Here is a 14,942-nt window from a genome sequence, read left to right on the forward strand (position 1 = left end):
TGCATTACAGCGCAGGGACCCAAGTCTCTGGGCCGCAATGCACTTCGGCTGAATGTGCATGCTCAGCAGCACATCCAGCTGAATGACGGCGGGCCCCTGGGTCCACATCTTTGGGTGGCTGCTACACTGGATCCTCTCTGTCCATACTGAGAGTAGGCAAGAGTCTTCTCACACTGTGGCTCCAAGTGGGATAAAAGCCATAGCATGCAGCACCAAGTCTTACCCACAAATATCTCTCATCAGGTTAACCCTTTGTGATCCTACATTTAATAAGGAATTTACAGCCTGTTAATAAACAGACCAAGACCAGCATAAAGTTAATTTCTTGTACCTTTGGGGGAGGGCTTGCTGTTGGCTGGAGATTGATCAGGCTTCCAATTTAGCTTACAAATACTGAGGTAAAAATACTGACCAAATAACATGTGAACGAGGTCTAATACAGGAGCAGATGACACACAGGTATATACTATATACAGGAGGAGATGACACAGGTATGTACTATATACAGGGGAGATGACTTACAGGTATATACTATACTAGATGGTGGCCCGATTCTAACGCATCGGGTATTCTAGAATACGCATGTCCACGTAGTATATTGCACAGCCGTAGTATATTGCCGAGCCACGTAGTATATTGCCCAGTGACGTAGTATATTGCCCAGCCATGTAGAATATTGCCCAGTCACGTAGTATATTGCCCAGACACGTAGTATATTGCCCAGACACGTAGTATATTGCCCAGACACGTAGTATATTGCCCAGTGACGTAGTATATTACCCAGCCACGTAGTATATTGCCCAGTCACGTAGTATATTGACCAGTCACGTAGTATATTGACCAGTCACATAGTATATTGCCCAGTGACGTAGTATATTGCCCAGTGACGTAGTATATTGCCCAGTGACGTAGTATATTGCCGAGCCATGTAGTATATTGCCCAGCCACGTAGTATATTGCCGAGCCACGTATATTGCACAGCCACGTAGTATATTGCACAGCCACGTAGTATACACCACAGAGCCACGTAGTATACACCACAGAGCCACGTAGTATACAGCACAGACGCGTAGTATACTGCCCAGTCACGTAGTATATTGGCCAGTCACGTAGTATATTGCCCAGCCACGTAGTATATTGCCCAGCCATGTAGAATATTGCCCAGCCATGTAGAATATTGCCCAGCCATGTAGAATATTGCCCAGTCACGTAGTATATTGCCCAGACACGTAGTATATTGCCCAGACACGTAGTATATTGCCCAGTGACGTAGTATATTACCCAGCCACGTAGTATATTGCCCAGTCACGTAGTATATTGACCAGTCACATAGTATATTGACCAGTGACGTAGTATATTGCCCAGTGACGTAGTATATTGCCGAGCCATGTAGTATATTGCCCAGCCACGTAGTATATTGCCGAGCCACGTATATTGCACAGCCACGTAGTATACTACGTGGCTGCAATATACTACGTGGCTGCAATATACACCACAGAGCCACGTAGTATACACCACAGAACCACGTAGTATACAGCACAGACACGTAGTATACTGCCCAGTCACGTAGTATATTGGCCAGTCACGTAGTATATTGCCCAGCCACGTAGTATATTGCCCAGCCACGTATGTAAGTTTAAAAAATAAAAAAGAAACATATACTCACCCTACGAGGGCCCCTAGTAGTCCTGTCGCCAGTGTGCGGTGCACGCGGCAGCTTCCGGTCCCAGGATTGGTATGAGCGCAGGACCTGTGATGACGTCGCGGTCAAATGACCGTGACGTCATGGAAGGTCCTTCTCGCATAGCATCTTTGGAACCGAAACCTGCCGCTTGCACGGCCGAGGACAGGACGCACGTCGGAGGGTGAGAATAAACTTTTTTTATTATTATTATTATTTTTAACATTAGATCGTTTTACTATTGATGCTGCATACGCAGAATCAATAGTAAAAAGTTGGTCACACAGGGTTAATAGCTGCGTAACCGGAGTGCGTTACACCGTGCTCTGGTAACGCTGGCATTAACCCTGTGTGAGGGCTGACTGGATGACTGGAGGGGAGTATGGAGCGGGCACTGACTGCGGGGAGGAAAGAGCAGCCATATTGCCACCGGACTTTGGCCGTCGCTGATTGTTCGTGGCAATGGTCGTGGGCGTTTTGCCATGACCAATCAGCAACTTGGATTCCATGACAGACAGATGCCGCGACCAAGGAATATCCGTGACAGACAGAAGGACAGAAAGACAGAAGTGACCCTTAGACAATTATATAGTAGATACAGGAGCAGATGACATACAGGTATATACTATATACAGGAGATGACACAGGTATATACTATATACAGGAGGAGATGACATACAGGTATATACTATATAAAAGAGAAGATGACACATAGGTATATACAGGAGGAGATGACATACAGCAGGTATATACTATATACAGGTGAGATGACATACAGGTATATACTATATACAGGGGAGATGACATACAGGTATATACTATATACAGGTGAGATGACATACAGGTATATACTATATACAGGTGAGATGACATACAGGTATATACTATATACAGGGGAGATGACATACAGGTACAGTGGGGCAAAAAAGTATTTAGTCAGTCAGCAATAGTGCAAGTTCCACCACTTAAAAAGATGAGAGGCGTCTGTAATTTACATCATAGGTAGACCACAACTATGGGAGACAAACTGAGAAAAAAAAAATCCAGAAAATCACATTGTCTGTTTTTTTAACAATTTATTTGCATATTATGGTGGAAAATAAGTATTTGGTCAGAAACAAACAATCAAGATTTCTGGCTCTCACAGACCTGTAACTTCTTCTTTAAAGGGAACCTGTCACCCCGTTTTTTGAGATTGAGCTATAAATACTGTTAAATAGGGCCTGCGCTGTGTGTTCCTATAGTGTATGTAGTGTACCCCGATTCCCTATGTATGCTGAGAAATAACTTACCAAAGTCGCCGTTTTCGCCTGTCAATCAGGCTGGTCAGGTCGGGAAGGCGTGGTGACATCGCTGGTTCTTCCTCAGCTTTACGTTGGTGGCGTAGTGGCGTAGTGGTGAACAAGCAGCGCGCGATCTGCGCTGTCATCCCTTGCATCGGTGGGGGCGGCCATCTTCCTGGGGCCGCGCGTGCGCAGATCGAGTGCTCTGCTGCACGGGGCTTCAGGAAAATGGCCGCGGGATGCCGCGCGTGCGCATTAGAGATCGCGGCGGCCATTTTCCCAAAGCCGAGATGCAAACTCGGCTTTGGGAAAATGGCCGCCGCGATCTCTAATGCGCACGCGCGGCATCCCGCGGCCATTTTCCTGAAGCCCCGTGCAGCAGAGCACTCGATCTGCGCACGCGCGGCCCCAGGAAGATGGCCGCCCCCACCGATGCAAGGGATGACAGCGCAGATCGCGCGCTGCTGGTTCACCACTACGCCACTACGCCACCAACGTAAAGCTGAGGAAGAACCACCGATGTCACCACGCCCTCCCGACCTGACCAGCCTGATTGACAGGCGAAAACGGCGACTTTGGTAAGTTATTTCTCAGCATACATGGGGAATCGGGGTACACTACATACACTATAGGAACACACAGCGCAGGCCCTATTTAACAGTATTTATAGCTCAATCTCAAAAAACGGGGTGACAGGTTCCCTTTAAGAGTCTCCTCTTTCCTCCACTCATTACCTGTAGTAATGGCACCTGTTTAAACTTGTTATCAGTATAAAAAGACACCTGTGCACACCCTCAAACAGTCTGACTCCAAACTCCACTATGGTGAAGACCAAAGAGCTGTCAAAGGACACCAGAAACAAAATTGTAGCCCTGCACCAGGCTGGGAAGACTGAATCTGCAATAGCCAACCAGCTTGGAGTGAAGAAATCAACAGTGGGAGCAATAATTAGAAAATGCAAGACATACAAGACCACTGATAATCTCCCTCGATCTGGGGCTCCACGCAAAATCCCACCCCGTGGCGTCAGAATGATCACAAGAACGGTGAGCAAAAATCCCAGAACTACGCGGGGGGACCTAGTGAATGAACTGCAGAGAGCTGGGACCAATGTAACAAGGCCTACCATAAGTAACACACTACGCCACCATGGACTCAGATCCTGCAGTGCCAGACATGTCCCACTGCTTAAGCCAGTACATGTCCGGGCCCGTCTGAAGTTTGCTAGAGAGCATTTGGATGATCCAGAGGAGTTTGGAGAGAATGTCCTATGGTCTGATGAAACCAAACTGGAACTGTTTGGTAGAAACACAACTTGTCGTGTTTGGAGGAAAAAGAATACTGAGTTGCATCCATCAAACACCATACCTACTGTAAAGCATGATGGTGAAAACATCATGCTTTGGGGCTGTTTCTCTGCAAAGGGGCCAGGACGACTGATCCGGGTACATGAAAGAATGAATGGGGCCATGTATCGTGAGATTTTGAGTGCAAACCTCCTTCCATCAGCAAGGGCATTGAAGATGAAACGTGGCTGGGTCTTTCAACATGACAATGATCCAAAGCACACCGCCAGGGCAACGAAGGAGTGGCTTCGTAAGAAGCATTTCAAGGTCCTGGAGTGGCCTAGCCAGTCTCCAGATCTCAACCCTATAGAAAACCTTTGGAGGGAGTTGAAAGTCCGTGTTGCCAAGCGAAAAGCCAAAAACATCACTGCTCTAGAGGAGATCTGCATGGAGGAATGGGCCAACATACCAACAACAGTGTGTGGCAACCTTGTGAAGACTTACAGAAAACGTTTGACCTCTGTCATTGCCAGCAAAGGATATATTACAAAGTATTGAGATGAAATTTTGTTTCTGACCAAATACTTATTTTCCACCATAATATGCAAATAAATTGTTAAAAAAACAGACAGTGATTTTCTGGATTTTTTTTTCTCAGTTTGTCTCCCATAGTTGAGGTCTACCTATGATGTAAATTACAGACGCCTCTCATCTTTTTAAGTGGTGGAACTTGCACTATTGCTGACTGACTAAATACTTTTTTGCCCCACTGTATATACTATATAAAGAAGAGATGACATACAGTTGTGGCCAAAAGTATTGACACCCCTGCAGTTCTGTCAGATAATACTCAGTTTCTTCTTGAAAATGATTGCAAACACAAATTCTTTGTTATTATTATCTTCATTTGTCTTAAATGAAATAAAACACAAAAAGAATTGTCCTAAAGCCAAATTGGATATAATTCCACACCAAACATAAAAAGGGGGTGGACAAAAGTATTGGCACTGGTCGAAAAATCATGTGATGCTTCTCTAATTTGTGTAATTAACAGCACCTGTAACTTACCTGTGGCACCTAACAGGTGTTGGCAATAACTAAATCACACTTGCAGCCAGTTGACATGGATTAAAGTTGACTCAAAGTCTGTCCTTGTGTGTACCACATTGAGCATGGAGAAAAGAAAGAAGACCAAAGAACTGTCTGAGGACTTGAGAAACCAAATTGTGAGGAAGCATGAGCAATCTCAAGGCTACAAGTCCATCTCCAAAGACCTGAATGTTCCTGTGTCTACCGTGCGCAGTGTCATCAAGAAGTTTAAAGCCCATGGCACTGTGGCTAACCTCCCTAGATGTGGACGGAAAAGGAAAAATGGACAAGAGATTTCAATGCAAGATTGTGCGGATGTTGGATAAAGAACCTCGACTAACATCCAAACAAGTTCAAGCTGCCCTGCAGTTCGAGGGTACAACAGTGTCAACCCGTACTATCCGTCGGCGTCTGAATGGCAAGGGACTGTATGGTAGGAGACCCAGGAAGACCCCACTTCTTACCCCGAGACATAAAAAAGCCAGGCTGGAGTTTGCCAAAACTTACCTGAAAAAGCCTAAAACGTTTTGGAAGAATGTTCTCTGGTCAGATGAGACAAAAGTAGAGCTTTTTGGGCAAAGGCATCAACATAGAGTTTACAGGAGAAAAAAAGAGGCATTCAAAGAAAAGAACACAGTCCCTACAGTCAAACATGGCGGAGGTTCCCTGATTGGGTTTGCTTTGCTGCCTCTGGCACTGGACTGCTTGACCGTGTGCATGGCATTATGAAGTCTGAAGACTACCAACAAATTTTGCAGCATAATGTAGGGCCCAGTGTGAGAAAGCTGGGTCTCCCTCAGAGGTCATGGGTCTTCCAGCAGGACAATGACTCAAAACACACTTCAAAAAGCACTAGAAAATGGTTTGAGAGAAAGCACTGGAGACTTCTAAGGTGGCCAGCAATGAGTCCAGACCTGAATCCCATAGAACACCTGTGGAGAGATCTAAAAATGGCAGATTGGAGAAGGCACCCTTCAAATATCAGGGACCTGGAGCAGTTTGCCAAAGAAGAATGGTCTAAAATTCCAGCAGAGCATTGTAAGAAACTCATTGATGATTACCGGAAGTGGTTGGTCGCAGTTATTTTGGCTAAAGGTTGTGCAACCAAGTATTAGGCTGAGGGTGCCAATACTTTTGTCTGGCCCATTTTTGGAGTTTTGTGTGAAATGATCAATGTTTTGCTTTTTGCTTCATTCTCTTTTGTGTTTTTTCATTTAAGACAAATTAAATGAAGATAATAATACCAAAGAATGTGATTGCAATCCTTTTCAGGAAGAAACTGAGTATTGTATGACAGAATTGCAGGGGTGTCAATACTTTTGGCCACAACTGTACAGGTACATACTATATACAGGAGGAGATGACACATAGGTATATACAATATACAGGAGGAGATGACATACAGCAGGTATATACTATTTACAGAGGAGATGACATACAGGTATATACTATACTAGCTATTGAACCCGTTCTACGCCCGGGTGGCGAGCATTTATATTGATATATGGTCTCCATCCTGGTATGTGCTGCTCCATCCTGCGTCCCCATCCTGTCATGTGCTGCACTCATCCTGCGTCCCCATCCTGTCATGTGCTGCACCCATTCTGCGTCCCCATCCTGTCATGTGCTGCTCCATCCTGCGTCCCCATCCTGTCATGTGCTGCACCCATCCTGCGTCCCCATCCTGTCATGTGCTGCACCCATCCTGCGTCCCCATCCTGTCATGTGCTGCACCCATCCTGCGTCCCCATCCTGTCATGTGCTGCACCCATCCTGCGTCCCCATCCTGTCATGTGCTGCACCCATCTTGCGCCCCCATCCTGTCATGTGCTGCACCCATCCTGCGTCCCCATCCTGTCATGTGCTGCACCCATCCTGCGTCCCCATCCTGTCATGTGCTGTACCCATCCTGCATACCATCCTGCGTCCCCATCCTGTCATGTGCTGCACCCATCCTGGTATGTGCTGCACCCATCCTGCGTCCTCATCCTGTCATGTGCTGCACCCATCCTGCGTCCCCATCCTGTCATGTGCTGCACCCATCCTGCGTCCCCATCCTAGTATGAGCTGCACCCATCCTGCGTCCCCATCCTGGTATGTGCTGCACCCATCCTGCGTCCCCATCCTGGTATGTGCTGCACCCATCCTGCGTCCCCATCCTGTCATGTGCTGCACCCATCCGGGGGCCTGAGCAGGCGGGGACACCGGCGCGCTGTGGGGGTCAGGTGCCGGTATCGCCGCCAGCTCAGGCCCCCCAGCACTTACTATACTCACCTGTCTGTCCCGTTCCACCGCTGGGCGTCGCCATCTTCCCGGTCTCCTGTTGGAGATCGCGGTGTGCGTTCAGTGTGAACGCATACCGCGATCTCCCGGGAGCGTCACTCTGTGAGGCCCAGACTGCGCCGGCGCTTGCGCCTGCACAGTCTATAAAGGCTTCGGACAGAGTGACGCTCCCAGCGTTATATTATAGATACCTTGGAGATGACATACAGGGATATACTATATATAGGAGATGACATACAGGTATATACTATATATAGGAGATGACACAAGTATATACTATATACAGAAGAGATGACATACAGGGATATACTATATACAGGAGGAGATGACATACAGCAGGTATATACTATTTACAGGGGAAATGACATACAGGTATATACTATATACAGGAGATGATATACAGGTATATACTATATATATAGGAGGAGATGACACACATGTATATACTGAGGGGAAATGAGAGGTGTGAGTGCAAAATGAGAGGAGTGAGGGAAAATAGTGGAGTGATCAGAAAATGACAGATGTGAGGTCGAAATGACAAGTGTTAGGGGGGAATGAGAGGAGTGAGGGGGGAATGAGAGAATGAGAGAAGTGAGGTGCTATAACTAACCACAGATATTTACAATGCTCAGGCAACGCCGGGCTCTTCAGCTAGTAACTAATAATATGCTTAAGCACAGGTTTTCTAAGACAATCCCTTCAAATAGTACAAGCATTAAAGAGAATGTTTGAAACCATTTTACTCTCATCATGTTTCACGTTGGCTCACATAGCTATTCCCTTTACCTTTGGAGGGGTTTTATGCTCATTAATGCCCCCTGTATGGTAAGGCTATGTGCACATGTTGCGGATTAGGCTTAGGAATTTCTGGTGCGGATTCTGCCTCTCCTGGCAGAAAACGCACCTGCGGATTTGTCGCATTTTTTGTGTGGTTCCGCAGCGTTTTTTTGTGTTTTTGCTGCGGTTTTTTACCCCTGCGGTTTTCTATAATGGAATGGGTACAAAAACGCTGCAGATTCATAAAAAAGAAGTGACATGCTACTTCTTTTAAACCGCAGCGTTTCCGCAGCGGATTTTCTGCAAAGTGCGCACAGCATTTTTTTTCCCTCATTGATTTACATTGTACTGTACATCAATTGCGGATCTGCAGCGTTTCTGCGCTGCAAAAAACACTGCGGATCCACAGAGAATCCGCAACGTGTGCACATACCCTAACTGTGAGGCATTAGACATAATTATGAAAGCCCCCCAAAATAATTAAGTACAGTCTAAACATCTGATATCAGCTTAATTACGCTTGGTTCCCATTGCGTTAATGGGAAAGCGCTAACGGACAGCGTTGCACGGCGAAATTAACGATAGCGCGCCCATTCACGGCAATGGGAACGCGCAGCACTAGCGCGTGCCACGTTCGGCACGCGCTAGCGCCGCGCCGGGGTTTCCTGGCGCGCCCGCGGTCCGTTCCCGCTCTCGCAGATCGGGGATCTGCGAGAGCGGGGACGTTACCGCGACCCCGGGACGCGGCCCCATTAAAAACATTGCGTTAGCGCAACCCGCTAGCGCTAAACGGATTGCACTAACGCAATGTGACCCTAGCCTTACTATTATACCACCCCCTGCATTTGCCTCCCGCCAAATAATAGTAATAAAAAAATGCAATAATGGAAAAAAATTTTATTCAAGTTTTTAATTTATTAATCTCTGCGACCCATCTACACGTAACACTGAATATTCGGATGTACAATATAATATTTCAAAAAACACAAATATCTGAAAAACACACAAGAGGCTCCTGTGTCTTCAGAGATCATATCTTTCTCCTTTGGATCTACACCTGAGTGCTCAGCTTTTTGCCCACCTGGTGATCATGCTTCGACCCCCCCATACATCCAGGGCTTTTAACAACAGTGGGGTTTTCTGCCCATTGTTGCGGGGTCTTGGCCTGGATGGACAGGGCATGAACGGCTCCGGCTAACTCTTCTTTCAGCAAATCATTGACAAGTCTGTGGCGCTGAATAAGAGACTTCCCGCTGAACACATCGGATACCACCACCACTTTAAAGTGGGTTTCTGACCCGGGGGGCACGGCATGCATAGAACTCTCATTATGCACCTCTAGGTGGCAGGGGTCCAGGTTCTCACTCAGTTTCGCCCTGATTGACGTCTCCACAGGTTTTTCCATGTTTCGGGATCCTGAATACCTTGCGGTCACTGAAGCTGAAGGGAAACGTGTGCAAGACCGGAGAAACCGTGTCGGGAGCATCAGCTGAAACCGAAGAGAGGGGGTTTACACATAGATAAAGGGGGCTCTGATAACAGACATATGGGGCAAATCAAGAGACATATGCGCTATAGGAAAGTCCTACAGCAGAGTACTACTATGGGGCTCCTGCGGCGATCGTGCGGCACGGGGGGCTACTGCGGGGCTCGTGTGGCACGGGGGGCTACCACGGGGCTCGTGCGGCACGGGGGGCTATCACAGGGCTCGTGCGGCACAGGAGGCTGCCGTGGGGCTCGTGCGGCACGGGGGGCTACCGCGGGGCTCGTGCGGCACGGGGGTTACCGCGGGGCTCGTGCGGCACGGGGGGGCTACCGTGGGGCTCGTGCGGCACGGGGGGCTATCACGGGGCTCGTGCGGCACAGGGGGCTGCCGCGGGGCTCGTGCGGCACGGGGGGTTACCGCGGGGCTCGTGCGGCACGGGGGGCTATCACGGGGCTCGTGCGGCACAGGGGGCTGCCGCGGGGCTCGTGCGGCACGGGGGGTTACCGCGGGGCTCGTGCGGCACGGGGGGCTATCACGGGGCTCGTGCGGCACAGGGGGCTGCCGCGGGGCTCGTGCGGCACGGGGGGTTACCGCGGGGCTCGTGCGGCACGGGGGGGCTACCGCGGGGCTCGTGCGGCACGGGGGCTATCACGGGGCTCGTGCGGCACGGGGGGCTACCGCGGGGCTCGTGCGGCACGGGGGGCTACCGCGGGGCTCGTGCGGCACGGGGGGCTACCGCGGGGCTCGTGCGGCACGGGGGGCTACCGCGCGGCACGGGGGGCCACTACAGGGCTCCTGCAGCACAGGGGCGCTATAGGGGCACTTACAGCATTGGGCACCGAGTCCTACAATAGATGATGCTAAAGAGGTCTGCTAATGCAAAAATATTAAAGGGGTCTTCCTCAGCAGATTGCACTAAATCAATGTAATTTAAAGGAGATACTTGATAGAGAAAATAATGGCGGCTCGTACAGCAAATTGCACTACATATGGCTTGTTGGGCAGAATAATTAAAGAGGGCTGCTACTGCAGCAAATGCACCACCTTAGTGTGAGTAATGGCGGCTCCATGATAAAGGGGTCTCTACCAGTACAAACACTACACAAGCAGCTGCAACACATTACACTGTCTACTCCAGCCAACCTGGGGTTAATGCAGCGCCCACCCATGCAGCCCCCACTTACTTTTCACATCACACTGAAGACCCCAGCGTCCTTGCAGCCATGACCAGGAAACCGCGTTGCATGATGGGTAATGTAGTTTAACTGTTGTTTCAAGATCCACAACTCCAATAATGCACCTGGTTACAAGGAGGATGTTTCGAATGTCGCTTTTCCTTTCGTATGCAAGAAAAAAAATCAAACCCAAAATTAAGTAATAGCTCCCCAAACAGTGAAGATGTGATACAATATGATGTAAGGAAGCAACTGTGCTGAATTCGAGAACTGCTTTTCACTGATTCTCTGAAGTTGTAGTTCCCCAGCTTGGCCACCAGATGACAGGCGGTGTTATTCCTCCGTTTGGCCACCAGATGGCAGACAATGCCGTTTCTCAGTTTGACCACCAGATGGCAGGTACTGCAGTTCCTCAATATGGCCACCAAATGGCAGGGGCTGCTGTTCCTCAGTTTGACCACCAGATGGCAGGCGTGCCACACATGGGCAGTGAGTCCCCAGCAGTGACCTGTGTTGAGTACTGCGATCGCTCATCATGGGGAGATCTTCTGCATTTCTCTGCAGGCTTATAAGATTTTTCCTCTCTAGCATTAAAATATAATTATTCCTCTAAGGGGAACCTCGTATCATTTAGAAGAGTGGGAGGAGGCATCACTTATCTATGGACATAGGGGTGTGGAGCCATGTAACTGGATTCTGGATCAAAAATAAGAACAATCAGTCAGAATAACAGTTATTTCCTGGCGTGAGACATCTACAGTTATAGGGAAACTCAAATTAGATAGAAAGAAAGACAATAGCTAGATAAATTACATATATATTAGATAGACAGCTGAAGAGCCCGGCGTTGCCTGGGCATAGTAAATATCTGTGGTTAGTTATAGCATGTCACTTCTCTTATTTTCCCATCACGCCTCTCATTTACCCCCTCACATCTCTCATTTTCTCCCTCACACCTCTCATTTTCTCCCTCACTCCTCTCATTCCCCCCTAACACTTGTCATTTCGACCTCACATCTGTCATTTTCCGATCACTACACTATTTTCCCTCACTCCTCTCATTTTGCACTCACACCTTTTCATTTTCACCTCATACCTCTCATTTCCACCTCAGTATATACATGTTTGTCATCTCCCTTATATATAGTATACACGTGTATGTCATCTCCTGCATATAGTATATACCTGTATGTCATCTCCCCTGTATATAGTATATACCTGCTGTGTGTCATCTCCCCTGTATATAGTATATACCTGTATGTCATCTCCTCCTATATATAGTATATACCTGTATGTCATCTCCTCCTGTATATAGTATATACCTGTGTGTCATCTCCCCTGTATATAGTATATATCTGTGTGTCATCTCCTCCTGTATATAGTATGTACCTGTATGTCATCTCCTCCTGTATATAGTATATACCTGTGTGTTATCTCTCCTGTATATAGTATATATCTGTGTTTCATCTCCCCTGTATATAGTATATACCTGTGTGTCATCTCCCCTGTATATAGTATATATCTGTGTGTCATCTCCTCCTGTATATAGTATGTTCCTGTATGTCATCTCCTCCTGTATATAGTATATACCTGTGTGTTATCTCTCCTGTATATAGTATATATCTGTGTTTCATCTCCCCTGTATATAGTATATATCTGTGTGTCATCTCCTCCTGTATATATATGTACCTATATGTCATCTCCTCCTCTATATAGTATATACCTGTGTGTCATCTCTCCTGTATATAGTATATATCTGTGTGTTATCTCCCCTGTATATAGTATATACCTGTGTGTCATCTCCTCCTGTATTAGACCTCGTTCACACGTTATTTGCTCAGTATTTTTACCTCAGTATTTGTAAGCTAAATTGGAAGCCTGATCAATCTCCAGCCAACAGCAAACCCTCCCCCTGGCAGTATATATTAGCTCACACATACACATAATAGACAGGTCATGTGACTGACAGCTGCTGTATTTCCTATATGGTACATTTGTTGCTCTTGTAGTTTGTCTGCTTATTAATCAGATTTTTATTTTTGAAGGCTAATACCAGACTTGTGTGTGTTTTAGGGCGAGTTTCGTTTGTCAAGTTGTGTGTGTTGAGTTGTGTGTGGCGACATGCATGTAGCGACTTTTGTGAGATGAGTTTTGTGTGGCAACATGCGTGTAGCAACTTTTTGTGTGTCGAGTTGCATGTAACAGGTTAGTGTAGCAAGTTGTGTGCAGCAAGTTTTGCGCATGGCGAGTTTTGCACGTGGTGAGTTTTATGTCTGGTGCCTTTTGAGTATGTGCAAGTTTTGTGTGAGGCAACTTTTGCATGTGTTGCAAATTTTGTGCATGTGGCAATTTTTCCGCGTGTGCAAGTTTTGCGTGTGGCGAGTTTTCCATGAGGTGAGTTTTGCACTTGTGGCGAGTTTTGCGTGAGCCTAGTTTTTGCATGTGGCGAGTTTTGCGCGTGGCGAGTTTTGAGCGACGACTTTTGTGTTTCGACTTTTATGTGGCGAGGTTGGTGTATGTGTGGTGAAATGTGTGCTGAGGGTGGTATATGTGTTCAAGCACGTGGTAGTGTGTGGCGCATTTTGTGTGTGTGTTCATATCCCCATGTGTGGTGAGTATCCCATGTCGGGGCTCCACCTTAGCAACTGTACGGTATATACTCTTTTGCGCCATCGCTCTCATTCTTTAAGTCCCCCCTTGTTCACATCTGGCAGCTGTCAATTTGCCTCCAACACTTTTCCTTTCACTTTTCCCCATTATGTAGATAGGGGAAAAATAGTTTGGTGAATTGGAAAGTGCGGAGTTAAAATTTCACCTCACAACGTAGCCTATGACGCTCTCAGGGTCCAGACGTGTGACTGTGCAAAATTTTGTTGCTGTAGCTGCGACGCTTCCAACACTTTTCCTTTCACTTTTTTCCCATTATGTAGATAGGGGCAAAATTGTTTGGTGAATTGGAACGCGCGGGGTTAAAATTTCGCCTCACAATATAGCCTATGACGCTCTCGGGGTCCAGACGTGTGACTGTGCAAAATTTTGTGGCTGTAGCTGCGACGGTGCAGATGCCAATCCCGGACATACACACACACACACATACACACACACACACATACACACATTCAGCTTTATATAGTAGATATAGATAATAGATATATTATGTATATAGATATAATAGATAATAGATAGGAGATAGATAATAGACAATAGATAGATATGGATAGTAGATTAATAGATAATAGAAAGATAATAGATAACAGACAGATTAATAGATAATAACAAAGATAACACTGGTCTAGAAAAAAAATTCTGGCATGGACTTTAAAGGGAACCTGTCACCTCAATTTTGCGGGATATTAAAATGAGTTGTTATCCGTCATATGGGCGGCGTATCCTCAAAATTTCTCCACCCCGTCCGTCCCTTTTTTCCGCAATAGTTTAGTGCATAAGAGTATGCGTGCGCCATATTTGGCACATGCGCCTGCAGTCTTCGGTGGCGCACGCGCAGTATGCTTTGCCCTACTGCGGGCAAAGCTGAAATGCATTACTGCACATACGCCCGCGCACTATGTTCAGGAAGTATTTCGCTTTGTTCCGGAACATAGTGCGTGGGCACATGCGCAGTAATGCTTTTCGGCTTTGCCCGCAGTAGGGCAAAGCATACTGCGTGTGCGCCACCGAAGACTGCAGGCGCATGTGCCAACTATGGCGCACGCATACTCTTATGCACTAAACTATTGCGGAAAAAAGGGACGGACGGGGTGGAGAAATTATGAGGATATGCCGCCCATATGACCGATAACAACTCATTTTAATATCCCGCAAAATTGAGGTGACAGGTTCCCTTTAAGAACAGTTTTAGACTAATTTGAGGGTGCTGAATTC

General features: G+C 47.1%; 1 protein-coding gene across 1 annotated transcript; it reads right to left on the reverse strand.

Moving 5' to 3' along the window:
* Nucleotides 1-9,281: 9,281 nt before the first annotated feature.
* On the reverse strand, nucleotides 9,282-11,205 carry BOLA1 (bolA family member 1). The gene is made up of 2 exons (XM_069728708.1): nucleotides 11,070-11,205; nucleotides 9,282-9,888 (listed from the first exon to the last, which is right to left on the reverse strand). Exon 2 carries the CDS (start codon nucleotides 9,883-9,885, stop codon nucleotides 9,451-9,453), a length of 435 nt encoding a protein of 144 aa, XP_069584809.1. The 5' UTR covers nucleotides 9,886-9,888; nucleotides 11,070-11,205; the 3' UTR covers nucleotides 9,282-9,450.
* Nucleotides 11,206-14,942: the final 3,737 nt, after the last annotated feature.

The sequence above is a fragment of the Ranitomeya imitator genome, chromosome 1, assembly GCF_032444005.1.
Source record: "Ranitomeya imitator isolate aRanImi1 chromosome 1, aRanImi1.pri, whole genome shotgun sequence".
NCBI lineage: Eukaryota > Metazoa > Chordata > Amphibia > Anura > Dendrobatidae > Ranitomeya > Ranitomeya imitator.

Excerpts from the sequence above, each read along its gene's own strand:
- BOLA1 (XM_069728708.1), bottom strand. The coding sequence starts at position 9,885 with ATGCTCCCGACACGGTTTCTCCGGTCTTGCACACGTTTCCCTTCAGCT.